Source organism: Microtus oregoni, unplaced genomic scaffold (genome assembly GCF_018167655.1).
Source record: "Microtus oregoni isolate MIOR12 unplaced genomic scaffold, Mior012 000045F_ref0000178, whole genome shotgun sequence".
NCBI lineage: Eukaryota > Metazoa > Chordata > Mammalia > Rodentia > Cricetidae > Microtus > Microtus oregoni.
The window spans coordinates 8,149,871-8,176,227 of NW_024543219.1; the positions used below are offsets into that span (position 1 = coordinate 8,149,871).

The following is a 26,357-nucleotide window of genomic DNA, read 5'->3' on the forward strand; positions in this document are numbered from 1 at the left end:
TTCCTCTAGTACCTTTTTAAAAATATTTATTTATTTTTCTTATGTATATGAGTACTCTCTGTGCATGTATGCCTTGATGCAAGAAGAAGGCATCAGATCTAACTCAGGACCTCTGGAAGAGCAGCCTAGGGCTCCTCTAGTACCTTTTAATTATTGGCACATCTCTTGTCTGATGGCTCAGGGTGACGTTTACCCTGGACTCTCAGACGTCTCTACCTCTGGTTACGCTGTCCTTCATATCTACAAAAAAGTTTTTCCCAGCACTTGGGAGGCAGAGGCAGGCGGATCTCTGTGAGTTCGAGACCAGCCTGGTCTACAAGAGCTAGTTCCAGGACAGGCTCCAAAACCACAGGGAAACCTTGTCTTGAAAAATCAAAAAAAAAAAAAAAAAGTTTTTCCAGCCGGGCTGTGGTGGCGCACTCCTTTAATCTCAGCACTCCGGAGCCAGAGGCAGAGGATCTCTGTGAGTTTGAGGCCAGACTGATCTACAGAGCAAGTTCCAGGACAGGCTCCAAAACTACAGAGAAACCTTGTCTCAAACCCCGCCCCCCCTCCCAAAGCTTTTCCTCCACCATACCTAGAAAGAGTCATGTCCGCCTTTTTTATTTCTTTTCCTCCACTTGAAACAATATGAAAAGGGTGATGCTATGAATACATAACATTCAGTGAAAGATACATGGGGCCGGGGAGATGTCCCAGTGGTTGACAGCCCTTGCTGCTTTAGCAGAGGGCCAACGGTCAGTTCCCAGGCCCACTTGGATATTCACAGCCAGACTCAACTCCAGCCCTAGGACATCTGATGATCTCTTCTGACCTTCATAGGCACCAGGCACACACATGTTACACATATATACATGCAGAAAACACATACACATACATAAAGCTAAGAGAAAAAGTTTAAGACATTATTAACGCCAGATTCGTGAGTTTTTTTGTAGGGGGAGGGAACTCGCTCTGTAGACCAAACTGGCCTTGAACTCACAGAGGTCCATCTGCCTCTGCCTCCTGAGTGCTAGAATTAAAGGTGTGTGCCACCACCACTTGGCAATACGTGAGCTTTTAATATAGCACTTGTGAATCTGGGGCAGGATAATTGCATGTTTGAGGTTTGGACTATGATGGGCAGATTGGGAAAAGAGAATTTGCTAACAAGCCAGTCATACAGAGAATTAGATATATACAGAGAGAAAGCACTAAGGGGCTAAAGAGTGTAGGTGTTGTAATTTTAAAATGGGTAGTAAGGGGGGGTACCACCAAGATGGAGACAGTTAAGCAAGACTAAAAAGAGATGAACAAGCCACTGAGGTATTTGGGATGACGTCACACAGAGTCCTTGAAACAGAAAGCACAACCAAGAAAGCCACAAGGTGAAGGTCAGACGAGGACTGAGATCAGAGGAGAGAAAGGTGCTGGTCAAAGTGACAAGTCATTAGAGCGGGGCTCTGGGCAAAGCTAGGTTTTGAGCCAAGGGTCGATGTGATCATACACTACATTCTGGTGGTGGCCGAGTGATAGGGAAAGAGCGGCAAGTGGGGAGATCACCAGGAAAGTCGATGCAATGATCCAGGGCAAGGATGAAGGATCTGTGGTGGGTGTAGCTGCAGAGGCAGCGAGACAGCCAGCTTCTGGGAGGACATGTGTGTTTGCCCACGGATGGGTTGTGGGAGATAGGAGAATAGAATCAAGAGCAACCTCCAGACTTCCAGCAGAGCTGTCCTTCACCAAGCTAGCTATGGCTGCTGCGGAGGATATAACAGAGGGAGCCACATCTCGTGCCCATCAGACGTCTGGCGGAGGTGTAAGACGGCAGGAGACAAGCAAGTTTGAGAGCTGGTGGTCCTTAAAATCAGAGCATGGCTAAGATCATGTAGGAAGGTACAGCTGGAGGAGAATGGCACCTCAGGGGAGCCCCAAGTCACTTATCCAGCGACCCATGGCTGAGCCGAGAGGAGGCTGCAGCCACTCGGATTCAGGAGAACCTGGAAGTGGCTTGGAAACAAGGCTATTGTACCTTTTTTTTTTTTTTGGTTCGGTTTTCCTGTTTGTTTTTGAGACAAGGTTTCACCATGTATCTCTCGCTGTTCTGCAACTTACTATGTAGACCAGGCAGGCCTCAGTAATCTGTCTCTGTCTCCTGAATACTGGGATTAAAGGCATGTGGCATCATGCCCTGCTGCTTTCTTGCTTTTTTGAGGTAGGGTCTTGATGTGCAGCCCAAGCTCATGATTCTTCTGCCTTTACCTTCTATTTATTTATTTATTTATTTATTTATTTATTTATTATGTATACAATATTCTGTCTGTATGCCTGAAGGCCAGAAGAGGGCGCCAGACCTCTTTACAGAAGGTTGTGAGCCACCATGTGGTTGCTGGGAATTGAACTCAGGACCTTTGGAAGAGCAGGCAATGCTCTTAACCACTGAACCATCTCTCCAGCCCTGCCATTACCTTCTGAATGCTGCCATGTGGTGCATATGTGGAGGGCAGAGAGCAGCTTGTGGGAGCTGGAACGGGCTCCCTCCTTCTACCGTGTGGGTTCTGGGATGAAACTTTGGTCATCAGTCTTGGTGACAGCACCTTCACCTATGGGCTCACCTTGCGGATCCTATTATTTCTGCTAACTTTCAACAATGAGCATAATTAATTACTTCTATAAAAGTTCTTTGAGTTTTTTCTAGTACAAGGGCTTTAAGCATACCAGGCAAACACTGTGCTCAGATTCCTGGGCCCAGTGCTCTTTTCAGATTTTGAGACAGGTCCTCCCTAAGTTACCTAGGCTGACCTTGAACTCATGCTGTAACTCAAGCAGGTCTTAAACTTTAGATCCTCCAAATTCCCAAGCAGCTGGGATCACAGGCCTGTGCTATCAGGGCCAATTTATTCAAGAATATTTCAAAACACAGTTTGGGCTAGGTGTGATGGCCAGGAAACGAAGCAGGCTTTCTCAGGAGTGGCTGAGATGACACTGTTACTCCCCAGCCACAATTCTCAGAACCATGGGTCCCAAAAATTGCCAAATAAATCTCTGGTACAGTGTGATTCCATACCTCTTGGCCTAGATTGACAGGTGTACTAAATAGCATCTTCATTAAAAAAAAAGAAACAATAGTTTATTATCATCACTGATAATGATAGTGAAGGTCGACTGCCTCCCCAGGTGCCCCAGCCTTCCTGCCTGAGCCTGGGGAGCTACTTTGTGGTGGTCCCCCATGTTGGGGTAATGTCCTTGTTCATCTGATTCCAGTTCCATGGCTCCTGGCCCAGGGCTAAGCTCCACCTCGAGATGCCATCGGTATGCTCTCCTCTAGGCGACTGTCACCTCCAGCATCTGAGAAACCACCGCCTCCAGAGGCTGGGGCCACGTCTACTTGGATAACACCATGAACTTGGGAGAGCTGTGGGCTGTCCAGACTGGCAATGAGCTGGCGGGGGCCTGGCCGCACAGGCACGAATGTCTGGCGTAGTGTGACTGTCTCATTGCCCCCGATATCCCTGTAGACAGAGACAGCATCATGAGCCTTGAGTAACTAAGGGTAAAGTCAACAGCAAACATTGGTCCGGAGTGGCCAGGAAGGAAAGAGCAAGAGGTGGGGCCATCCAGGCATTTCTGAGTTCAGCTGGAATCTACACCCACAGCCCGGACAGAGCCTCCACCCCAGGCCACCTCCACACCTCCACACCCAGCTGTCTCCCCAGCACCTGGCCTCCTCCACTCCTGTTCCCACTGAACAGAGACTACTTAATCTGCAGCAGGTAGCAGCCTCGACTGCTTTCATTCCCGCTGCCCCTGCTGTAAAACCACACCTCCTCACAAGGATTTCAAGACCAAGGGAACTTTAGTGCAAGACCTGGAGGCCCAGCCAGGATCTCAAATGCTGGCAGTTTTGTCAGAATAGCAAGCTAAAGAAATGGGACACAGCTGTCCTCATGAGGCACAGCTTCATGTACTAAATTAACAGAAGGATGTTATCCGTGGAAAAGGTGGTCCCGATTTTTTTGTTTTTTTGTTTTGTTTGTTTTTCAAGACAGGGTCTCTGTGTAACAGTCCTAACTGTCCTGGAACTAGCTTTTGTAGACCAGGCTGGCCTTGAACTCATGGAGATCTGTGTGCCACCACTGCCTGGCAGACAATTGACATTTTTAAAATGACACACTCTCGCCAGGCAGTGGTGGCGCACGCCTTTAATCCCAGCACTTGGGAGGCAGAGGCAGGCGGATCTCTGTGAGTTTGAGACCAGCCTGGTCTACAAGAGCTAGTTCCAGGACAGGCTCCAAAACCACAGAGAAACCCTGTCTCGAAAAACCAAAAAAAAAAAAAAAAAAAAAAAAGACACACTCTCATATCTGTGTGTGTGTTATGTGTGTGACCCTAACACCAGTGTCATCCTCTCCTCAGGGAGCTCTGAAAATATATTCCCAGAACCCCTCTCGGGATCAGGATTCACTGGACTCACTGGCCATCTTACCTTTCCTCCAGTCTGCTAATCCCTGGGAAGTGAACTAAATCCCTCAAGGGTTGGGCTTCCTTGGCACTTCTGAAAGAGAAGTCAACTCCCTAACCTGCCATACAGGCTCATTCTGACTCAGCTCCCACCTGCTGCATCACCCCACCATTCTTCCTCTGGACCAGCCCTATGGGGTATCTCTCCTTGCCCAGAGTCACCTCCACCATGTTCTGCAGTGTTGATGGTGTCTGCCCTGAGCTCCGAGTTCTGCCAACTTCATCCCTACTCTTTCTCCAAGTCCTGGCCAACTTCATCCCTACTCTTTCTCCAAGTCCTGGCTCACAGCACTGCCTCACAAGGGCGCCCTGAGTGCCTTCCGTCCCCAAGAAAATGAATCTCTTTTTTCTAGGCTCTTCCTTCAGTCTACATACTTAATTATTTTATTTACAGGATCTTTAGAAAGGGTCTCACGAAGCCCAGACTAGTCTCAAATTTACCGTGTGATGGATACTGGCCTTGCGTTTTCAGCCCTTGGGTCTCGGCCTCTCCAGTATGATGATTACAGGTATTTATCATCTCCCCTGACACAGTGCATGTTAAATCAGAGCATGGTTCATTTATGTGGAGTCATTTCATGACTGTTAGATTACCTCCTGATTCTTCATAAACTTGTACTTCCTATTCCCAGTCCAACCCAAGCTTGCCTTGGGGTCCCCCTTTTGGGCACTAAACCCCACACAGTAGTCTGCCAGCAGAATGAGCCAGCATCTCTTAATTCTGAAGATTAGGGTTCTTTGGAATGAAGCACTTAGCTTGGAGGCTATTTCTGAGGTTTCTCTGGACCAGTGTTTAGGACAAGTTACTTCTTTGGTCCTCACTTGCTGGTTCATAAGACAGAATGAGTGCAAAGTGAGATGATGTGGCTGGGTGGGTGTCACGACAGGAAGTAAAAAATTAAGTCTATAGTTCGACAGGTTATGCTTTGACTGGCTAAATATTTGTGTCTTACTTTTCCTCATTTCTCTATAGATGGAAGGTTAAAGGTTGCTTAGTTATACAGTAACCTTCAAAAGTCTACTATAATTGAGTTGTGACATTTCAGAAGCTAACTTAGATTACAACCACTAACATCATTCCCACCTCCTCTAAACAAAACCCTGCTATCCACCTTCCAGGTAGGAACGTCAGAATCTTCCCTAGCCCAGAAAAGTTCTTACAGCCCAGGTGAGGCCCTTGCCACACCCCTGTTTTTGAGTTTGAGCTGAGAGCAAGTCAGTTGCAAAAGCTGGGATGTCCCTTAACATCCCAGCTGGTTGGTAATAAAACTCTCCTTGGCTGCAGCCATCCCAGATCTCTGTTTCTTCCTCCTTCCCCTCCATCCTTCACAGGCAGGTGCATGCACCCATGTCCCCTTTGTGGTATGCATAATTTCTAAATGATACAGACATTATTGTCTACTTCTTTGTTTTCCTTGGTAATTAATCTTAACTCTAAGTTGCTTCAGCCTTTTCCTTAAAGCTAAACATTCTCTTAGCAAATGGACAGCCATCACTAAAGTTGCCAGAGTGTGATTCCAGTTCTGGGGGAATTCCCAAGAACTTCCAGCCTCCCTGGTGACACAGCCAACCGGAGGAGTGAGTCCTGGAATGTTTATTAAGTGGCCAGTCACCAGGCTGGGGTGGCACACCTTGTGGTATAATTGGGTTCCATACCACAGCCTTTGATGTGTAAATGAGAGGCAAAGTAACACCCATCTTGGAATCTTATATATCCCCTTGAGGCTACCAAGTGTCTTGGAGGCTCTCTGCTCCAGGATCTCAGCGACTAAGAAGCAGCAGAGTGTTCAGGAAGACTGCCAGCTCAGGCATCACCCAGCTCCTGCAGTGGAGACCTTGATTGAGAGGGTGACGCCAGGATACCATGCAAGCCCTGCACACAAGACAGAGGCCAGCTCTCCTAGCACCTAACACAGTGGCCCTGTCCTTCTAGGGGGAGCATCCAGAGAGTCAGAGGCCTCATGAGCCTGGCCAAGGTGTATGCCTCTAGGGAGCCGAAGAAGAGACTCCTTCCTTTGTGGTGTGAGTGCAGCTGACTGATATCCCTGGACACATCTTACCCCTGCCATCTGAGCTGCTAGGGACCCTTGTAGGGTCTACTTGGTGCTACTTTGTTATATCAAAGCCTCTGAGTCCCAGGCTAGGCCAAAGAACAAGACCATAAACTCACCTTTGGCCTGATAATAAAAGTCATGGCTACCAGCATAATACCTTATGAGGGGAAAGGCAGGCTAGGGAAAGGCCCTCTCACAACCCCTCTCTTAGAACAGGTCACCCACTCCTATCAGAAGAAAGCTGTTTTAGACGATCTGCCCTCTCCTTTCTGCCATGCTTCTCCTGGGAGGGATGAGCAACAAGCGTCTGTGCCAGGTGACAGCAACAGGCACAGAACATGAGTGTTATGTGCCCTCACTGGGCCCAGAGCCACACCAGCAGAGATCAGATCCAAGCTGGCTGAGGGTCAGGAGGCAGGGCTCACTTCTCCTCTGTTCTCATGGCACCGACCACTGAGCAAGCCAAGTGTCTGGTGGTTTGTGCTCCTCCTGAAGGGGAAAGAGAGCCTGCCTGCCCTCATGAGCTGTGTAATGAGGCTTAGCCATTCACAAGGTGGGGCAGTGAGGGCTACAGTGAAAAAGTAACTAGTAACGGAGACTGACTATACCACACGCTGGACTCACTAGCCCAGAGGCTTTGTTATCATCCCTGGGCTTAGACAAATAGAGGCACCTGGCCAGGGAGACCTAGTCAGGAGCATGCAGCAGGGCTCGAACCTAAGCCTTTAGAGTTCGCAGTTCTCCGTTTAATTATATGACGGTCTCTAATGTACTTTAAAAGGCCTGCATGATCTCCAAACGAGATAATATTCCTGAAAGTGCACGGTCAACATATCCATATTTGCCAAATGTTAGGGATGGGCTACTAATGATTCCCATGTGAGCTTCAGCTCCCTAATTAGAGGGCGAGGCAGGGCAGGGACACAGTGCAACACGAGGCACTCAGCAGGTCTTGGGCTGAATTGACCTGAGCTACCAGAGACTGCTAGCTGGCCCCAAGCTTCTCTGTGGGGTCCTGACCAAAAAGAGAAGCAAATCTGAGGCTTAGGGCAGCCTGGGAGGGAAGGAGGGTAGCAGCAGCGTTAGAGAAGTCAGACTCACCCAACGTTGAGGACCTTGGGTCTCTGTAACCCAGAACCTTCAAGCCGGAAAACGACATTGGTGAGGGTGGTGGGCAGGGGGTTCTTGAACACGATCTGTACTTCACATTCCTGGCCAACTACTGCTGCTCCCAGTAACTGAGGGAAACAGAGACCTTATCAGAGACGCTGACCAAACATGTAGGGCCCATACTTTGCACCCAAAGGATAAACATGTTAGAATTGAAATCTCGCCAAGTCCCACATTTCTGTCCCTGAAAGAAACCATTTCAAATACCAGGGAGGAAACTCATATCCACTCTACACCTCGAGGCTGCCACGGACTCAGACCTGAGAACCTGTTTTACCAATGAGGAGACCAAGGTCAGGTCTGGTCCCTAACCTCCTAGGGCTTATCAGGGCAACTTGCTTCAGGCTTGCCCATCATTTCCCATAGCCCCAGGCTCCTGTTCTCTATTCACCCCTTGGGTACCAGAAAGTCACACTCACCGTAAGAGAGAGGTCTGGGGTGCGCAAACGGAAGGTGTGCTGCTTAGCTAATACCTGTCCACTTTCCTTGACGTGACCTGAGACATTGAGCAACATTGCCCCCTGGTCCACGAGGTGGGCCCTGTATTCCTTGTAGCTCACAGGCATGGTCACAGAGTCCGCTGGGAAGAAAATGCATAGCAATCACAGGCCTTTCCCCCCAAATCCAGCCTCCCAGAAGTGCTCTCTGTTGCTATAGGGCCTCCATGTCCAAAGCGAAGGTGCTTGGACACCCAGAGGCGGGGCTGGGGAGGGAGCACTATCTAGGGACAGGGTTAGGGGGAGAGTACAATCTAGGGGCATGGCCAGGGAGGGAGAATCTTCTAGGAGAAGGACTGAAGAGGAAGCACTCTCTAGGAGATAGAGATAGGAAAGTATCATCTGGGGCAGGGCTGGGGAGGGAGCACCATCTAGGGACAGGGTTGGGTAGTGAGCACCATCTAGGGGCAGGGCTTGGAAGGGAGCACCATCTGGAGCAGGGATGGGGAGAGAGCATTATCTGGGTCAGGACTGGGGAGGGAGCACCATTCAGGGACAGGGCTGGGGAGAAAGCACTCTCCAGGAGATAGAGTTGGGAAAGTACAATCTGGGGCAGGACTGGGGAGGGAGCACCATCTAGGGATAGGGCAGGGAGAGAGCATCATCTAAGGGCAGGGCTGGGGAGGGAGTATCATCTAGGGGCAGGGCTGGGGAAGGAGTACCATCTAGGGGCAGGGCTGGGGAGGGAGCACTATCTAAAGGCAGAGATGGGGAAGGAGTACCACCTAGGGGCAGGGCTGGGGAGGGAGCACGATCTAGGGGCAGGGCTGGGGAAGGAGCACTTACAGGCTCCTGGGGCTAGTGCCACTTCCTTCTTGGTCTCCTTGAAGGTAGGCCCAGTGACACCAGTGTAGTAGGTAACAGAGAGGTAGAGGTGCAGCTTTACGGTGCGGCGGCTACTGCCACGATTGGTCAGCACCACGGAGACTGCCAGATCCTGTCCCATCACAGCGTCCTGTGCCTCCACCTGCATTGCCACGTCCTCAGCAGAGTCCCGGGTGGCATACACATTGGGCTTGCTGCCATGGGCGGCAGCCTTCTCCACAGCCCTCCGCTCTGCTTCTGAGCCTGAGGGTTGAAGTCAGCGGTGAGTTCAAGCCATTGCTGGGGTAGGCCAATGCTCTTGAGGAGCCCTCAGCCAGGAGCTGGCTGGCTGGGCAGGAAGAATGTTACCTTCTGGGTGCTTATAGATGTGTGTGATGTCCTCCCGCATATTGGAGCTGATTGCCTTTGTGACAATGAGCGTGCCAATGGCTTTTTCCTCCACATACACAATCTTGAAGCTGCCATCATCCTGTCGCTGCCAGTACACCTTATCACTGTTAACCTGTGGGAGAGCAGAGAAAAGCAGGACTATAGTGGGCCAGGAAAACAGGCCTGACCCCCAGAGCCTTCTTCCCTCAGCCCCAGGAGCTGCAGGCAACTGAACCAGCCACAGTCAAGGAGCAGCGAGGAAGCTGGCCTAGGAGGCTCCTTGTAGCCCATTTTGGCATTAATAACAGTTTTCCCTTATGGTTATTCGCTGGCTTTACAACTTATGAAGCAGCCCCATATCCATTATCTCTTTTGATCCTGAGTACAGGAAGCAAGGCAGCCATTATTATCTCCTTTTACAGCCGAGGAAACTAAGATTCCGGAGTGAGTGACTTGCCCAAGGTTACACAGCTAGCCAGTCAGCGGTGAAGCCAGGGCTCTGGCTGCTTCAGACCGCTGAGGAGGCACCTGGAGCCCAGCCCTCACCTCGGCGAAAATGAAGGGTGTGTCATACTTCATGTAGACTAAGCCATTCTTGATGGACTCCACGGAGCAGGGGCCACAGCAGAAGATGCCTGGGAAGTGAGGCAGGTGATGGGGCTAAGGAGGCCCAGAGGCATGGAAGGAGCGGGAGGGGTCAGGGACAGCCCGGCTAACAGCTGGACAGACAGCCTAAGAGCCAGGCTGTCAGCACGCCCTCTGCACTGGCTGGCTGCTCTGTCCACCGTCCGCAAAGCTCAGGACCCCCTCCCCCAATCTTTCCTCGCAGTCAGTTCAGGGCCCACATTGGTTCTGGTTGGCTGAGAGAGCAGTACGCCACCATCACTATTTCAGAAACACCTTCGCTGTGCAGCACACTCTGACCTCTGTACCGGGAAGCGAGAAGGGTGATGGGAAAGAAGAGACTGTCCTTATTGTACTCAGGAGGGCTTCTGAGAGAGGGTGAACTGGCTGCAATAGGTTGGCTGGGACAGAAAGTGCAAACAGGAAGTGAGGGCTATCCAACAGGAAAGGATCCTAACACCGAATGCTCTGGCCTCCTCTTTCAGATGGGGAAACAGGCTCAGCCAGTGAGGAGGCTGCCCTGTCTTAAAAGGCAGCTGGAGACAGCTTCTATTTGCCCAGTGGCTCTACTGTTGTAGGCATGCTGCTAGTCCTCTTTGAGACACGGTGCCCATCCATCCACACCATATGGTGTATACACACAGCAGTCTATTCAAGAACATGGCACACAAAGATGCTTCCTTGCCAATATCACTTGTCCAAGAAGTAACCATGGTAGACTTAGGTCCTGGCCATTCTGCCCAGAGCCCCTGCCTGACATCTACCTCGTTATTTCTTAGAGCTGAACCAGAGGTCAAGTTTCCCAGCACACTGCAAGCATTGCTGGGTTATGCATCCCAGGACCCCTTTTACATAGATGATTGACAGGGAGTGGTCTGGGAAGGGACCAGAAGAAGAATGCAAGTTAGGCCAAGGCTATGTACTCGAGGAAACGGGAGGCGAGAAGAAGCAGCTGGAGGGACAGGCCATGTTACCTGCAGGTAGACTGAAAGCCAGAGCGGACGTCAGGTATCACCTCTCTATGGAGAGTAATAAGAGACAAGCAGCTGACAGGTCATGGCACCCCAGGTCATGTCAGGGCTATAGAGTTATTTCCTTTTAACCTGTCTGAGCCCTGCTTTCTGTATACTGTACATGTATGCAGTGCACAGGGGAACAAAAGGGAGACCAGGGTTCATTCTCCTGGAGGAGACCCAGATAAAGTTATAATACCTACAAGAGCCACCTTTTACCAGTGTCCCACTGGCTTAGGATGGGTTCCAAACATGGGGGACCTTAAGAATCACCAAGGGAATTTTTGAAACAGAGAGTGAAAAACAAGGGTGCAGCCCAGGAGTAAAGACTTTCTGAGCATGCTCAAGGCCCCAGGTCCAAAACCAGGACTGGGAAGAAATAGATACACCCATTCTTGGAAATTCTGATGGATAAGTTTTGAAGATCAGGTTTTAGGGTGGGAACCCCCCCCCCAGAATAGAAATTTACTTTATAAACACCTAATAGCGTGTGTCCTTTAATTAACTATATCTGGAATATGTAAGTTAAAAAGCAAGTAAGAATAATTGGTTTTTTTAGGGGAAGGAAACGTCTTACTGAATATTCTTGATTCTTCTCTAACTCTGGAACTATCTGAGTATATTAATCATTATAAATTATAAACTAAAATGAAGTCAAGTAGCTGTATGAAGAGAAGAAAATAAACTAATGGCTGCATGGTGGTTCAATTATAAGCTCACATGGGGAACTGTGGGGTCAAAGGGCTTGGCTCTCCAACCAAGACTAGAGGGGGCGTGAGGACAGGGTCGGGGCAAGGCCTGCCTTACCACTGCTGGTCTCCTGGGGTGTGGCATCCACAACCTGCCACCCATCAAAGCCTGAGGGCAGATCTGGCCTCTTCATCCAGCAGTCATTCCACACATGGAAGTTCCTAGAGGGGCACGCAGTTCCCATTCAGGTCCTCCCCAGTTCCCATTCCGACCACAGCTCAGCATCCCAGCCTCAGACCATCTTCATCTTTAGGACAAGTGGCAGGGCCATCCCTCGCCCTGTGCTCACCAAACAGAATCGTGGTTCAGATGCTCAAGAGGCTTCATGTTCTCATCAAAGTAGATGTCCATGGTGAGGGACGTGTCTGTGTCGTGTGCAGAGTTGAAGTTGGTGACAGTACGGGTAGCAAGACCCAGGCATCGCAGCACTGTGGAGGAGCCAGGGTTAAGGGCAGGAGCAGAGGCTGGTTGTAGGTGTGGCATCAGCAAGAGGGAAAGGGCAGCTGAGTCTGCCAGGCTTGGAGGGACCACCAGAGTTAGGGGTCAGAAGACCCAAGTATCTTTGGGTTGCAAAGCAGTTTGGGTTACAAAGCCACCTGCTTGACTCAAGCCCTGACTATTGCTTCTTCTTTCTCTCCCTTAGGCCTCTCTCAGTTGTTAACACTAATTAATGATAATTAAGGTCATTCTATCATCCACCCTTAGTGGCACCCTATCCTGTAGCCACAGTTGGGCTGGACAGAAGTGGAACCCTTCCCTCCTTACAGAGACCAGGCTATTCCTGACCCGTTCCCTCTACTACCTGTGGTGGTAACACCAGCAAAGACCCAGCACTGGCCATAGGGGACAGAATAGCCGGTGCGTAGGTAGCTAAGCAGGATCTCCACGCTGCCCACCCACGCTGAGGGGTTGGTGCCTCGAGAGTAATCGCCAGTCCAATTCCCAATCAGGACTCCGTTGTCATCCAGGGAGTTCACCTGCCCGGGAAAAGACAGGGTGTGGCTGGGTTTGGGGAGGTGCTCGGGATCTTCTGGATTCCCCAGCCCCTAACCCTGCAACCTCAAGAACTAGACACCAGCCTAAACTCCACCCACTTCCCCCCAACACACCTGCCCCCCACGCCCCTTGCTGTAACGCCGGAATGTGAATACTGGGTGTGCCAGGTTTGGGGCTTGGCCCCACATTCCAAAGGAGCTGGTACAGAAAGCATGAAAGGTGTGGTGGGGTACAGGCAGGGAAGGGAAAAAGAGGAATGAACCCATTTCCCTCACTCTCCATACTCTCTTTGGGGGGGGTGGAATCCATAAAGGGCAGGGCAGGAAGACACAGAAAGGGCTTATGGATATAAGAGTGCTCACCATGGCAGAGATGACCCGGCAGACACTGACTGGGTCCCCACGACCTCCATATGGCATTCCCCTCCGATCCAGGATGTACAGACAGGCATCCAGCACCCCATGATCAAACTGGAAGCAAGGAGGGGAGAGGTGACCACAGCCCCTCAAAGCAATGCTCAGACCACAGGCTAGCATCCTGCCCAGTCCACCACGTCCCTCCCTTCCATCTCCCTCGAGTGCACAAGGCCCAGCCCAGCCATACCTGGCCATAATTCCAGGTTCGTTCGCCAATCTGTGCTTCTGTCCCATAGTAGATTCTTCCAGACTCATTAAGCACATATTCTTGCCGCCAGTCCTCATGGTCCACGTACACCAAGTCCTCTGTATCCCCAAAAGCACATAGCAAATTCTATCCATTTTCTTCCTGGGCCCTACCTTCTCCTTAGCCAGGTCTACAGAATTCATAGCCACAGAAGAAGGTGGGGGTGGGGATTCTTTTAGCCTGACAGGACTGCTCGCTCTAAGGAAGGATGGTGAGAAAGAAGGTTGGCTGTGGCCAGGGTCCTTCATCGGAATAAGTCAGGTGGGCGTCTCTTTTCTACAGTGGGCCTCTATCTCCTCTCCTGGACAATGAGAGTGGGTGTCTTTCCTTATGACCAGATGTTCAGGCATCTGGATCCCAGGAAAGGAGGCCTGACCTACTTGCCCTCTGCTCTTGACCCCAGCTGGTTTACCTGGGCACCAGGGGTTGAAGAGGATGTAGATCTCATTGCGGGGGTCAAAGGGCAACTGGAACTCTCCAGCTTCAGAGCGTGTGCGGACAGTGAGTTGAAATTTGCCGATGATGGCGTTAGGGGAGGTATGGACGCGCAGGTTTACGTTGTGTCCACTGGTCTTGGTCACTTGGGCCTTCCAGCCATCACTGCCCCCTCTGCCCACCGGGATGATCACGTGGGTACCCTTGCCCACCTCAGGACTGTTTCCTAGGATAATAAGGTCAGCATTTAGGTAGTGAGAGAGCTGCTGGAAGTGGGAGAGACACTAAGAGTTTGTTCAGCCCCACCCAAGAGGTCTGTGAGCCAATTTGTATGTCCCTAAGTAGGGTTACCACACCAGCCTGTGACAATCTCCTCAGAGCAGCATGGTGGCCGCCCCATGCTCTTCTGCGTGTCAGGGCAGAGCCCCAGTCCAACATCCCAAACCTGTTCCCCCGACAATGAACTCAAGTAGGGAGAGGACACTGGGGCCACTGTCACCCTCTGGCTCCCGCCCTGTCCCACTGAACTGAAGGAAAATTAAGTTGGGTCGATTTGCCCCATAAGAAAGAACACTCCGGATACCAGAGGTCACTGTGGCCTGTTCCCTGGGGTCATGGCTTCTAGAGCCCAGAGCATTTCTGGAGGTGGTAGGGGGACTTGGGAAATTAGAGGCTGGGGTGCACATGGCTGGGCTCTAATCAGAGGGTAAGAAGAGTCACCCGCCCCCAGCAGCTGTATAATCACCAGCCTGGGCAGTCAACGGTCACTAAGCAACATGATGAGGGAGGCACCTGCCTTGGGCCATGGCCTGGACTGGCAGAGAGACGGGCACACCGGGGCTAGGCGAATGAGCGAGCAAGACCCAGAAAGAAGGACACACCGAGCCAACAATGCCGAAAGACAAAGAGGCCAGCCCGAAGAGGAAGTGCTGTGTGGTAGCTGCCCCTGGAGGCTTGAGGAAAGCCAGCATGGGCAAGCTGCAGCACCAAAGCCTCTCAGAGAGCACCACTAGGGGAACACGAAGAATCTTGCACCTGATTCTCTCAGCAGAGATGAGGAGTGACAGGGAGGAGCTTAAAGACCTCTTTAACCTAACACTAGCCTTCCCTCCAACAAGCCCTGGGCCTTTCCCCTTCTCATTCCAGGCCCCACTCACCGATGAGAAGTTCAAGGGCAATGCGATCAGAGGACTCATATTCTCGGTTCAGAATGAGGATCATGTGGAAGGGCTGCCCACGGCGCACAATCAGCTCATCATACTCAAACTCATCCGTGTGGTGCTCACGGCGGTTCTGGTCCGAGCGTGAACACAGTAGATCCACACCCGTCACAACCAGCATTCCCTCTGTAAGGCCACATTCCTGGGTCAGTGAAGAGTCCACAAGGAGCCCAGACCCCCGCACCCCCCAGAAGTCTTTCAGCCCCACTGGAGATGCCAGGCTAAATTTTAGGCCCTCATCAAGGCGGATAGCCTCACCTCGGATGGTGCCATCTCCAGCTGCATTTACAGCACTGCCCCGAGATTCAGGTCTCCGGCCGCCCCGGGAGCTGGACCCTCTGCTTCTGGAGCCAGAAGGTTCAGGCCCCCAGTCATCATCAGCTCTGTTCCCGCAGGAGCAGCAGCCACAGCAGCGAGCCCAGAAGGAGCGGCCTCCTTCTCGGCGGGAACGTGAGCGTCTGTCTGGCTCTGGCTCCGGTTCCGGCGACGGGGTGGTAGGGGGCTGCCAGGGGTTCCAACCCCAGCGGCCCGTGTCTGAGCGAGGACCTTCCATTGTGCCTGTGAAGAAAAGGCAGGGGATGCTCTAACCCACTCAGCTCTCCTGTACCCAGGATGTCCATCCCAGAAACTCTTCAGATAAATTGGTTCAGTACCAGCTAGGTGACTGAGATAATTTTATTCTAACCCAGAGATGCCTCAAAGACCCCATTTGGTCACCCAGAAAAAGCACCCCATACTGCAGAGAAAAACCTCTTCACCTTGCTATAGACACTCTCAAATCTCATCCCAAAACAATGTCCAGTGGAGAAACCCTTGAGGATCCACCTGAGGAAATGCACTGTTCCCTAAGTGGACACCTGTCACAGCCCCAAACCCCAAACCCCGTACTGGTCCCTCCACCTGCTGGCTTCTCAGTTTAGAGGTCCAACCTCTAGGACCATTTAACAGAGTTCTTCCCATAAAGACAGGTAGGTGGATTGGGGCGGGAGGCAAGGTCCCCCACATTCCTCACGTCAGGGCAAACTTCAGGCAGAGTTGTGGAGAGGGCACAGCAGGCTTAAGCAGAGCGGCCCCACGAAAACCGGGTCTCAACCACAGCAGGTGCGCACTGACGAGCGTTCCTTTCTGAGTTTGGGCTGTGTGTCCCACCAAACGACGACTTACTGTGGCTCAGCACCGAGATAGACGCCCGAGCCTCTCACCTGGCAGCGGTGTTGGGATGGCACCACTGGGTCCCGAGCCCGGGTGGAGCAGGTCAGGGCGTATGGGACGGGACCAACAGGCTGGACGCAGCCACGCGAGTGGAAGGTGTAGGGCGGGCCGGGTAAGTGGTTTATGAGGGGAGGGTGGGCGGGGCTGAGCTTCTGGGAAAAGGGGTAGGATGGTTGCTTCATCCCCTGTCGGTCAAGAGGCCTGTCTCTGGGGGTTGTCCCCAAGTAGGGGCGGGACTTTCTCCTTTCTAGGAACTGAGATCCTGATAAAGAGGGGGGTCGGGTCAAGTCCTGTCAGACCTGGGGCTGAGGTGAAAACGGAAGGTTTTCGGCGATGAACCCCACACCAACCTGACTCGTGCCACATTGCACGTTCAGAGCGCACAGAGAAGGGCTCCTCTTCCACTCTCAGCCCTGTAGGGCAGATTTATTTCGAAGCTGGAGACGCTCGCTTACTTGTGGTACCCAGCAGGCTTGGCCTTGTGGAAATGGGTCTCTGGGCCTGGAACTCGTTTTTGCCAGGAAGATCCCAGTACCCCAGGCTGCAGACAGATGACATCAGCAACCAGGCCTTCAAACTGGCTCCACCTGCCAGTCCCTGACCAGCCAGCTCTACCAGATCTTCTCACATCCCTCAGTTACTGCACTCCCGTCTCTCTCCTTCCAGCCACTCCACAGCCTCCGGGATGAGTGGAGCCGTCCCACACTTCCTTCTGTCTCCTAAGTCTGAGATTAAGGTGGTCATAAAAGGAACAATCTTGCTTCCCCCTCCCATCTTGGAAGTTTAGGTCTGGGCGAACAGGGGCCTCCTCTCCAGGCTACCTGGTATTCCCATCTTTCACTGCGTGTGTCTTGGCAGCTGGAGGCGAACATTCCCCCTCATTTCTAAGATTCTTCTTGGGAATCCAGACCAATCAGCTCCAGGAACCTACCTTCTGTACTTCCTAACTCTAGCTCTGGGAGGAACATCAGAGATGTCATTAAGAGCCCCTAGGCAGAGAGGAGCTAGGCATCTTTAGGGAGGCTCTCCTTGGGTCTCGTCCTTGGCACCAGCAGCCAGAACCTCTTACTCTATCACACTGGTGTTCCAGCTCTACCAACAGGTCACCAATCAGAGGACAGTGAAATCAGGATTGGCAAAAAAGACCCAGAAGCAAATGTGGCAACAATGTTTGGACATGTATCCTGTGCAGAGGTATCTTGGGGAGCAGGAACAGAAGCTCCAAATCTCTACCCACACTAACTTTTTGGTTTGTTTTGAAATGGTTTCCCATATAGCCCACAGGCAGATCTTGAACTCACAGCAATCCTCCTGCCTTAGCCTCCCAAGTGCAGGGATTACAGAAGAGGGGGCCCACAGACCAAGCATCGTGTGGGTTTTTCCCTGTTGAGCTAGCGAGTCCTGGAACTTAGCAGAGGTTTTGTGTCACTTTCAACATCCTCAGTTTAAACCAAGGGAAATCGAAATTCAAGGACGGAATGTGGCAGGTCAGCCAAAGGGCTTCACCGTGAGATTGTTTTGCTTATCACTGTGGATACGAGAAGAGGTAGAGCTTCAAGGGGCGGGGCATGTGAGCCCACATGCGCCCAAGCAGGTCCCAGAGAACCAGGAAAATGCCTGGTTTGCCAAACTCTTCTTGTAATCAGTCATCCTCTCTCCCCGCTAAGCCAAGTTTGACTCAGTGCCCTAACCCTTGAGCCACTCCCTGGAAGCCTTGCACCCTGTAGCTTTCAAAGCTCAAACACAGTGCAGAGCAGTGTGGGCGCACCTCAGGAGTAGACTCCCCTCTTAATACCTCAGGGCCAGGCAGAGCTCTGTTTAATCATTTCCTATTAATACGGAAATAGGAAAAGAAGCTAAGTCACTAAAGCAAGGTGTTTAGTATCCAGCTTCAGCACGCAGCTCAGCAGCCTTCTTCATCAGTAGCAGTTTCTTCATCAATTCTAAGTTCTAATCTCGCATCCCCGAGAGTGTATGAGGATCTAATGGGATTGGGTATTCCCAAGGACCTTTCGACCATAGAATGTAATTCTCAGGGACCAAGGTTGTTTCAATACGGTGGAGCAAGGTGCCCTGACGCAGTCTTCCAGAAACTGAGGCCCCGAGCAAGCCTCCTCAGTTGTAATAAAGTGAGAGTGGAGGTAGAGTCTGAAGGCCACTGGGGTCACGGGAGTTTTCACGACCTCTTCCAGCTGGAGTCAGCTGTTCTGAAGCTCAGCCCAAGCCAGAACCTGATCCCAACTCCTATCCTAGCCTCAAGTTTGGTCCCAATGGCAGCCCCAAACCTGGAGCTGGACTCAAATCCAGTTCTGGTCCTGACTTCAGCTGTAAACATGAGGTTCTGGCCCTCCACAACAGGGAGGGCAAAGCCGAGAGTATTACTGCAGAGGAGACCCACATCCCAAGGCCCTTTTCTCAAAATGCACGGTGGTGGTAACGGAGGCAGTGGCCTAATGGCGGCAGTAATGGTAGCCTGGCAGCCTAGGGGGCCTCTCCATTCTTTATTCAGTCCCAATAAGTTAAAGGGTAAGGGTGAGGGCAGGGCCTCCTAGGTGAGGATACTGCTGACGGAAGGCAGCATTGCAGCCAAACGCTCCGAGATGCCCTGTTCTTGGCACAGTGAGTTGCCCTGCAGGTCGAGGAGGACTAGCCTGGGGCAAGAGGCAAGAGGCTGGAGAGTTGCAGACTGATGGAGGCCTTGGGCAGGAGAGTCAAGGAAAGCTCAGTAGTTCTACCCCACCCCAATGTCTGCTACAGACACCCCAAAACTAAACGCTGCTGCTTGGAAGCACGTTGGGTGGTCTCTTATCCACGTCCCTGGAGAAAAAAAGCTCTTAGCAGAGCTTGGAAATTCCGGCTAAGGAAGGGGTTGTGGGGTCATCAGGTGTGGAAGGCTGGTGAGTGGCGCTTACTATCCACAAGGGCTCTATCGTCCCATTTTCAAGAGGAATCAGAGTTTTTGATTTTTAAAAAATTTGGAACGTCCTGATATCTAGACTACTGTGTGGTTCCTAAGAATCTTACAGGTTGCCTATCTCTGCACCCTGGCTTAAGGAAGTTACACTTCACAGAACTCCAGAGTAAGAGCTAATAACAGCCCCAGACAGCACCAGGCTATCATCTCCCCTAGGTTTACCCTGCCCAAGCCCTGTTTCCTGCCCTGCCTTGAGATGACCCTGTCTGGGTCTGCTGTTTGTCTCTCTGTGGCCTGCTCCTCACCCTATGAGCTGTCTGCAAACCCGACAGAAGGATACGGTTATTGCATAGTACCAGCTCCTGCAGCCGCGGAAGGTTAGCCACACCATCCAAGGACTCTAGGGCATTATCATTGGCCTGCAGCACCTGAAGAGCAGGGAATTGGGGAGACACAAGGTCAAACAGGCAGCCTGAGACAGGTACAAGCCATGGAGGAGCCCAGAGTGACCAGCTTAGGTATGTCAAAAAGCTCAAAGGGCCAGACTGGTCGGTAGAGTAGGCTGGGAAAGAAGTTACCTTCAGGAGCCATGAGGTCCTGGACATTGCTGTGACATAGGCAATTTTCTGAGTGGAAAAAGAGGAAAAGAGCCACCCCAGACAGCAAGGGAGGATGACCATTTACCTCAAGACAGCGCAGAGCACCCAGGGCTGGGGGTAGGGCTCGGAGACGATTATGTGACAGGTCAAGATGAGTGACCAAGAGTAGCTGCTCCAGGTGGCAGAGCACTGTCAGATCCTAGGAGTGGGAGAAGGGGTGGAAAACTCAGCAAGAGCTAGGAGATCTTTAGCCACCTGTCCTGTGTCCCACATGGACCTCAGAAGACTCTTGCTAGAGGCTAGCAGAACGTAAGAAGCACACAGAGCAATGCATAAGAGCATAGACCGTGTCAGGGAAGGGACAGACAAATGGTTATGGTGGGATGGCTAGTGGGGGTGGACAGGGAGAGGAACCCCAAGTGTGGAAGGGACAGAGGACAGCGGTATGTCCTCCAGCACACAGGAAAGGGAGCAGTGGGCCTGAGGGGGCTGCAGTGAGGAGGCACAACTGATCTGTTAAGATGTCTAGGAAGGCCTGGCGGTGGTGCGCACGCCTTTAATCCCAGACTCAGGAGGCAGAGGCAGGAGGATCGTGGTCAGTGAGTCTGAGGCCAGCCTGGTCTACATAGAGAGTTCCAGGACAGCCAGGGCTACAGAGAGAAACCCTGTCGCAGACTAGGAAGGACGAGAAACAGAAAATCTCTGCAAACTGTTTAGGTTCCAGGCTTGGGGGCCCTGATCCAGGGTGAGAAGCATGGGGAGGCACAGCATGGTAGTGAAGGGCCTTCTTACGTTTTTTGTTTTTCAGTAGTAGGAATCAAACCCAGGGCCTTCTATACATTGGGCAAGTGATCTACCAATGAGCTATATCCCTAGTACAGCTTTGATGACTCAGGATTCAGAACCAGGGAATATACAGGATGCTGAACTGACTGACTGACAAATAAAAATTTAAAAGAAAAAAAAAAAAAGCAAGACCTAGCAAAGGAGAAGGCCAAAAGAAAGGTGATGGGTTCATCCTGGTGGGGAGGAAATGTCTAGGAAGGCACCGCAATCAAGGCAGAGGTGCGACATGGTGACGACAGCAGGCAGAGGCCTCGAGAAGGACATGTGCTGAGCGCATACCTTGTTAGCCAGGTGCAGCACGCGCACCTCGGCATACTCCATCCTGAGGACGCTGTTCTCCAGCAGGAACTTGCTGCGCAGGTCATCCAAGTACGCTGCTCTCATTGGGTCCACAGCCTGGTGGGGACGAAGCAGATAGCTACGTGGGTCAGCTCTCTTCTACTCGCCCACCTGGCCTCCCCTGGCCCGTTCCCCCAGGCCTAACTTGCTTTGAGGGTGCGGAAGTATTGTAGCGTCTCTTTCTCATAGAGGAGGGGGTCCAGGGCCCGCATCAGCAGGATGATGGTCAGCAGGCACCCTGGGGAGAGAGCAGAGGAATCTTTACAGTCTCTTGAGACCCCGTCCTCAAGGAAGTTCCCTGGGCAGGTTTTCTCAGTGTGGTTCTTGGGCGCTGGCTCAGGGGCCATCCTCACATTTATTCTCAGGCTCCAGCTCCTGCAGCTCCTTACAGGATTCAAGCTCAGACTGCAGCACTGTGGACTTTTCCACCGACAGCTCACACCTGAGAGTGGGCAGGTTAGGGGCGTGTGCAGCCCACAGTTCTCAGGTCTAAGCCATCCCGCTCCCCCAGGCCCAGGCCTCCTGTCCCAGCTGCCCGGTGTCTAGAGCCCCTCTCTGGCCATGGGCTCCTTCATCACCTGAATAGCTGCTCATCAGTGGCTGAGTCCCGGCACCAGCACTCCTGGCGGCCTAAGGGAAAGGGGACAGCGTGAGGAGAGGAGCGAGAAGGCCGAGGAATCGTGTGGAGCTTTAGGCAGTATCACCTTTAAAGAGCACACACTCCTTCTGGGCATCACTTGCTGTCCAGATGACACGGAACGTGTGCTGGGGCAGCTGGTCATTGAGAGAGGCGGCGGGCAGGTCACACAGCTAGGAGCATCGAGTCAAGGAAATGTGCTGCCTCACTGCCCTTCTGACTGTCCCACCCTAGCTCTGTCCCAAGCCCTCATTTCTGCCCCACCAATTCTGGGATACCCAGACATGGCTGGCCCGGTTCCTGCCATCTGGAGTCCTCCACTCCACACTCAGAGGCGCCTCATCAACCATGAGTAGTAAAGTCCCCATCCTGGAGCCCACCTGCTCAGGAGACAAAGAGAGACTCGTTAGCGCTAACAGCCTCAGCCTCAGAGTCCCGTGATGCTTTTAGTAAAGCCACTTGACTCACTATTAGGGGACGAGAAAAGCAGACTGACAGACAGGCCTCATCCCGGCTCACGTGCAGGCAGCGCAGAACGTCCTGTGGCTCCGCTGGGGAGACAGACAGCCTGGTTCGTCTTAAATCTTCTTCCTTTCCTTCTTAGGCTCAAACACCCTACCCTCTCCCCACGGCTTACCCCGGCCGAGGAGCCAGCGGTGATAGAACCAGGCACTCTGATCGTTGGGGTCAGTAAAAAAGGCATTTTGCACCAACTCCAGCTCTGTGGGGCCAGGGAGGCGTGAGGTTTGTGAGCATGCGTGTAGGATCCTAGCGCCATCCCAACAGCTCTCCAGCCCCAGGCTCCACTTGTACCCCGGCCTTACACAGGCATCATAAGTGTCAGTGTTATTTTTACCATCGGATCCTGAGCTCCTTGAAGCCAGGAACTGAGAGGTATGCACACCCCAAAGACCAGGAAGAAGCTCAGTAAGGCAGGCTCAGAACAGGGTTGGACAGACACCAGGACTGGGGTGGAGCTGCAGAATCCTTACCAGGATCCCCTAGGCCAGTGGTTGGTTCTCACCCTTCCTGAGGCTGTGACCCTTTAATACAGTGCTCCCCTCCAACAACCATAAAACTATTTCCATAGCCACTTCATTACTGTAATTCTGCTACTGTTATGAATGGCAATGTGAGGATCTGTGTTTTCCGATGGTCTTAGGAGACCCCTGTGAAGGGGTCATTCGACTCTCCCAGGGGTTGGGACCATTACTTTAGGCCCACTTACCTTTCAGCAGTACGTTTTCAGGGAGGCGTCCCTGTGGGCCCGAGTCTGGCTGGGGGTGCAGCTGGGGCAAGAGGCAGGAGCGGTAATGCCAGGAGGAATAGTTGGAGAAGTTCCGGGTGATGAGGCTATCAGTGAAGGCTAGCTCCTCTGCAGGCGCTACAGCAGCCTGCGCAGCGACAAACCGCCGATAGTCCCAGCAATGAACTAGGGGTGTTGAGGGGGAGAACCTATCTCAGGAGCAGGACAGAGGGGAGCCACCCCACTGAGAGCCCCAGCATTCCCTCAGCGAGCCAACCACACAGGCTCCATCTGGATCCGCCATTCACTACCATAGTGGACGTTGGTGCTGGGTCCTGCACATCCCTCCCCACCACTTAGTGAAGACCCAGTATCAGGATGTAGGGCATGTGAGAATGTGGGGACAGGGCTGTGAACCCTTACAGTTCCGCTCATCAACTTCAAGGAAGCGAGCACACAGTTCCAGCTCTCGGGCCCAGTTGGGCTCAGGCAGGCGGCCTAGAAGCCAGCAGCGATGATGCCAGGTGCCATAGGACTTGGGGTTCACGCGCAGACAGCTCTCTAGGAAGCCTAGCTCTGCTTTCACAAGAGCATCCAACTCCTCAGGGGACCTGCACCACAAGAGAAAAGGAGGCTAGAGCCTTTCAACACCCAATTGCATCTTCTCCCTCCCTTCCTCTACCTGGTCCCCCACCATCCTATCTCTGTGCCCCTGGTTACCCCATTCCTCCTCCAGTTCTGCACCCAGGCAGGACCAGGGCAGGGACTTGAACCACTACATACTTCTGGGTTTCTAGCTGCTGGAGCACTTCTCGGCGACAGTTCCAGAGGGTGGCAAAATCAGGGTTGGCTCCCAGAATCTGGCTTGTCAGTTCTAGCACTGACTCGTCCAGCTCACCAGCCTGCCGCTAAGGAGACAGGTTACGGGGTCAGCAACCACAGTATTTTCCCAGCTCTAGGCTAAACATTATAAACTCGGAACCACCCAAGAGTGGCACTATGCAACAGGTACTATGCAGATCCTTATACAGCCTCACAGGGATTTTCTCTTTTAATCTTTAAGTCTTATGCAGCATGTACAATTATTAGCTCCATTTTACAGCTGAACAAACTAAAGACAGTAAGAGTCTCAGTGACTCGCCCAAGGCAACAACACAGCAACAACAGACAGAATTCAGATTTGGATTCCTATAGTTTGACTCTAGGGTCAAGCTTTTGGCCTCTGTGTTTTACTTGGAGGTTGGGGCTACCTCTGAGGGCCCCCACCTTCTGGAAGACAGCTTGTGTGGCTGACTGGTAGAGCTTCAGCTTCTGCTCCCGTTCTAGCCTTTTAGCTTCTGCCTGCTCTTCGGACGTCTTCACCTTCAGGCGCCCATGCTACAGGGATGGGGAGGGGGTAAGAATACAGGTAGCAAGGGCAGGTTTGCAGAGGCCCAAGAGACAGCCACGCGGGGTGAGGGCGTGGGCATGCAGGGGCAAGGGTCGGGAATCAGCGGTCTCACCATGGTGTCGGCTCAGCGTAGGGGGACAGGGGAGGGGTCCAGAGGTAGCCCGTTCAGTCTGCGAAGAAAGATGTCAATCACGGAACCCCGCCCCCACAGCCCCGCCTCCAGTTGGTTCCCAGAAGCTTCCAGCTGGCCTGAGCGAAGGATTCCCGGGTGTAAAGAGGTCCTCCGGCTCGTGAGAGGTCGGGAGGAGGCGCTCACCACAACCGGAGCCCCGGTAGGCCGGGGCCGAGCCGAGGCACACACCGCGCCCGGAGAGAGCAGTGCCCGCTCGCCTGTCCCGCGGATTCCAGCGCCCCCTCCCCCGCGGGCGAACCCACCTGCTCCGGGAAGAGGTGTCGGGAAGTGCAGCCCGGCGCCGCCACCGAGTCCCAGCCTGGCTAGAGGGGCTCCGGGCGGTGTGAGGGCGAGGCGCTGCGCCCCCTGCAGGCTCGGAGAGGGAGTTGCGTGCCTGTCAGCAAGTTCTGTTAGCACTCAGGAGTGTGTGAGCGAATGTGTGAATGACATTGAAAGGCTCTTCCTGTTAGCGACTTAAACTGCAACCTAGTTGAAGAAGTTTCCCCAACAGCCTGACACCAGCCAATTCTGGCTGTTAAAAAATTCTCAGGTTCCTTCCTGTTCTATTAATTTCATCCACGTTAATGGCTACTATCGGGAAGGTGATGGCACTCGAATCTCTAGCCCAGATGTTCACAAGCTTAATGATAATAATAATAATAATAATTATTATTATTATTATATATTAGTATACGTGTAAGTTGACATATTCAAAAACCTATTGGAAAAATCCAGGGGCAGTGGTGGTGCTTGTAATGTTAGCTTCTCAGGAGGTCGGTGCAGGAGGGTCTCGACCTTCCTAACACCTTAATACAGTTCTCCATGTGGTGATTCCCAGCCATAAATTGTTTCATTGCTACCACATAACTAATTTTTATACTGTTATGAGTCGTAATACAAATATCTGATATGCAGAATAGTTAACGTGCGACCCCCAAAAAGGGTTTGTGACCTACAGGCTGAAAACCACTTAAACTCTAGAATCTATAGAGTCTAAGGCCAGTTTAGGGAATTGTGAGATTTCTAATTTTAAAAAAAGTTCAGTATAACCTGTATGTTCTAGAGATATAATAAACTATAAAAGCAAAAGGTACTGTCTTGTCTGTCTCTCCTGAATGCTGGCTTTCTTTTCGTGTTGTACCACGGCACAATTCTCCCTCTGCTTTTTAGTTTACCTGTTAATATCCTCTCCATTCCAGTCGCCACTAAAGTGGTTGAAATGGTCTTCATCCCAGCCATGTCCCCTCTACTATCAATTCATCTTTTTGTTTTGTTTTTTTTTTTTTTTGAGGCAGAGTTTCTCTGTGAAACAGCCCTAGCTGACCTGGAACTAGCTCTTGTAGACCAGGCTGGCCTCAAACTCACAGAGATCTGCCTGTTTCTGCTTCCCCAGTGCTGGGATTAAAGGCTTGCGCTACCAAGCTATCAATTCATGTTTTGTGCCCTGGAAATGTACTTAAAATACCCACTATGTACCCAGTCTTTTTCTAGGTCCTATAACATACTTTAGAGGAAAAGAGATGTTTTTCCTAGTCTTGTGTACTGAAGTCCCAGTGCGGAAAGAAAGCGTTCTTAAGTTATCATTGCTTCTGGCATTGTGATGGGAGCTCTGTATATATGGGAGACATGTGAACACACACACACACACGACCACAGGCAGAGGCAGAAGCAGAGAGATTAAAAATATGATACATCCTAACATGGTGGCTCACGCTTGTAATCGCAGCACTTGGGAGGTTGAGGCAGGAGGGTCCTGAGTTTGAAGCCAGCCTGTGCTATGTAGTAAGATGCTGTTTCAAAATGAAAGAAAATAAAAAAACTGGACATCTTGGAGAACTCCTGTAACCTTGGTACTTGTGAGGAGGAAAGAATCTCAAGGTTGAGGC

General features: G+C 51.9%; 2 protein-coding genes across 3 annotated transcripts; both read right to left on the minus strand.

The window, feature by feature from the left end:
- Positions 1-2,668: 2,668 nt before the first annotated feature.
- On the minus strand, positions 2,669-16,404 carry Tgm1 (transglutaminase 1). The gene is made up of 15 exons (XM_041634063.1): positions 16,319-16,404; positions 15,375-15,674; positions 15,054-15,242; positions 13,874-14,122; positions 13,402-13,520; positions 13,161-13,268; positions 12,605-12,779; positions 12,092-12,230; positions 11,860-11,963; positions 9,962-10,050; positions 9,395-9,548; positions 9,008-9,289; positions 8,144-8,304; positions 7,656-7,792; positions 2,669-3,491 (listed from the first exon to the last, which is right to left on the minus strand). The coding sequence occupies exons 2-15, from the start codon at positions 15,667-15,669 to the stop codon at positions 3,266-3,268; spliced, it is 2,427 nt and encodes an 808-aa protein (XP_041489997.1). The 5' UTR covers positions 15,670-15,674; positions 16,319-16,404; the 3' UTR covers positions 2,669-3,265.
- Positions 16,405-18,815: 2,411 nt separating this feature from the next.
- Rabggta (Rab geranylgeranyltransferase subunit alpha) lies at positions 18,816-24,777 on the minus strand. Of its 2 annotated transcripts, none has more exons than XM_041634049.1 (17): positions 24,735-24,777; positions 24,412-24,469; positions 24,176-24,286; positions 23,693-23,817; positions 23,333-23,520; positions 22,892-23,095; positions 22,301-22,384; positions 22,132-22,214; positions 21,942-22,043; positions 21,731-21,836; positions 21,605-21,656; positions 21,380-21,468; positions 21,176-21,264; positions 20,967-21,083; positions 19,927-20,040; positions 19,583-19,670; positions 18,816-19,025 (listed from the first exon to the last, which is right to left on the minus strand). In XM_041634049.1, exons 2-17 carry the CDS (start codon positions 24,412-24,414, stop codon positions 18,877-18,879), a joined length of 1,704 nt encoding a protein of 567 aa, XP_041489983.1. In that variant the 5' UTR covers positions 24,415-24,469; positions 24,735-24,777; the 3' UTR covers positions 18,816-18,876. The 2 variants fall into 2 exon arrangements, with proteins under 2 accessions (XP_041489983.1, XP_041489982.1); XM_041634048.1 differs by having other exon boundaries at positions 24,412-24,548; positions 24,735-24,776.
- Positions 24,778-26,357: the final 1,580 nt, after the last annotated feature.

What these genes read in the sequence shown, in the direction of transcription:
- Tgm1 (XM_041634063.1), bottom strand. Translation starts at nt 15,669, where the DNA reads ATGGAAGGTCCTCGCTCAGACACGGGCCGCTGGGGTTGGAACCCCTGG. An exon ending in TGCCCTTGAACTTCTCATCG is followed by an intron (nt 14,123 to 15,053) that starts GTGAGTGGGGCC and finishes TTATTATCCTAG; the next exon opens with GAAACAGTCCTGAGGTGGGC. An exon ending in GAACCTGGAATTATGGCCAG is followed by an intron (nt 13,269 to 13,401) that starts GTATGGCTGGGC and finishes CCTTGCTTCCAG; the next exon opens with TTTGATCATGGGGTGCTGGA.
- Rabggta (XM_041634049.1), bottom strand. An exon ending in ACCGGGCCAGCCATGTCTGG is followed by an intron (nt 21,837 to 21,941) that starts GTATCCCAGAAT and finishes CGATGCTCCTAG; the next exon opens with CTGTGTGACCTGCCCGCCGC. An exon ending in GCTGGAGCCTGAGAATAAAT is followed by an intron (nt 21,265 to 21,379) that starts GTGAGGATGGCC and finishes CTCTCTCCCCAG; the next exon opens with GGTGCCTGCTGACCATCATC.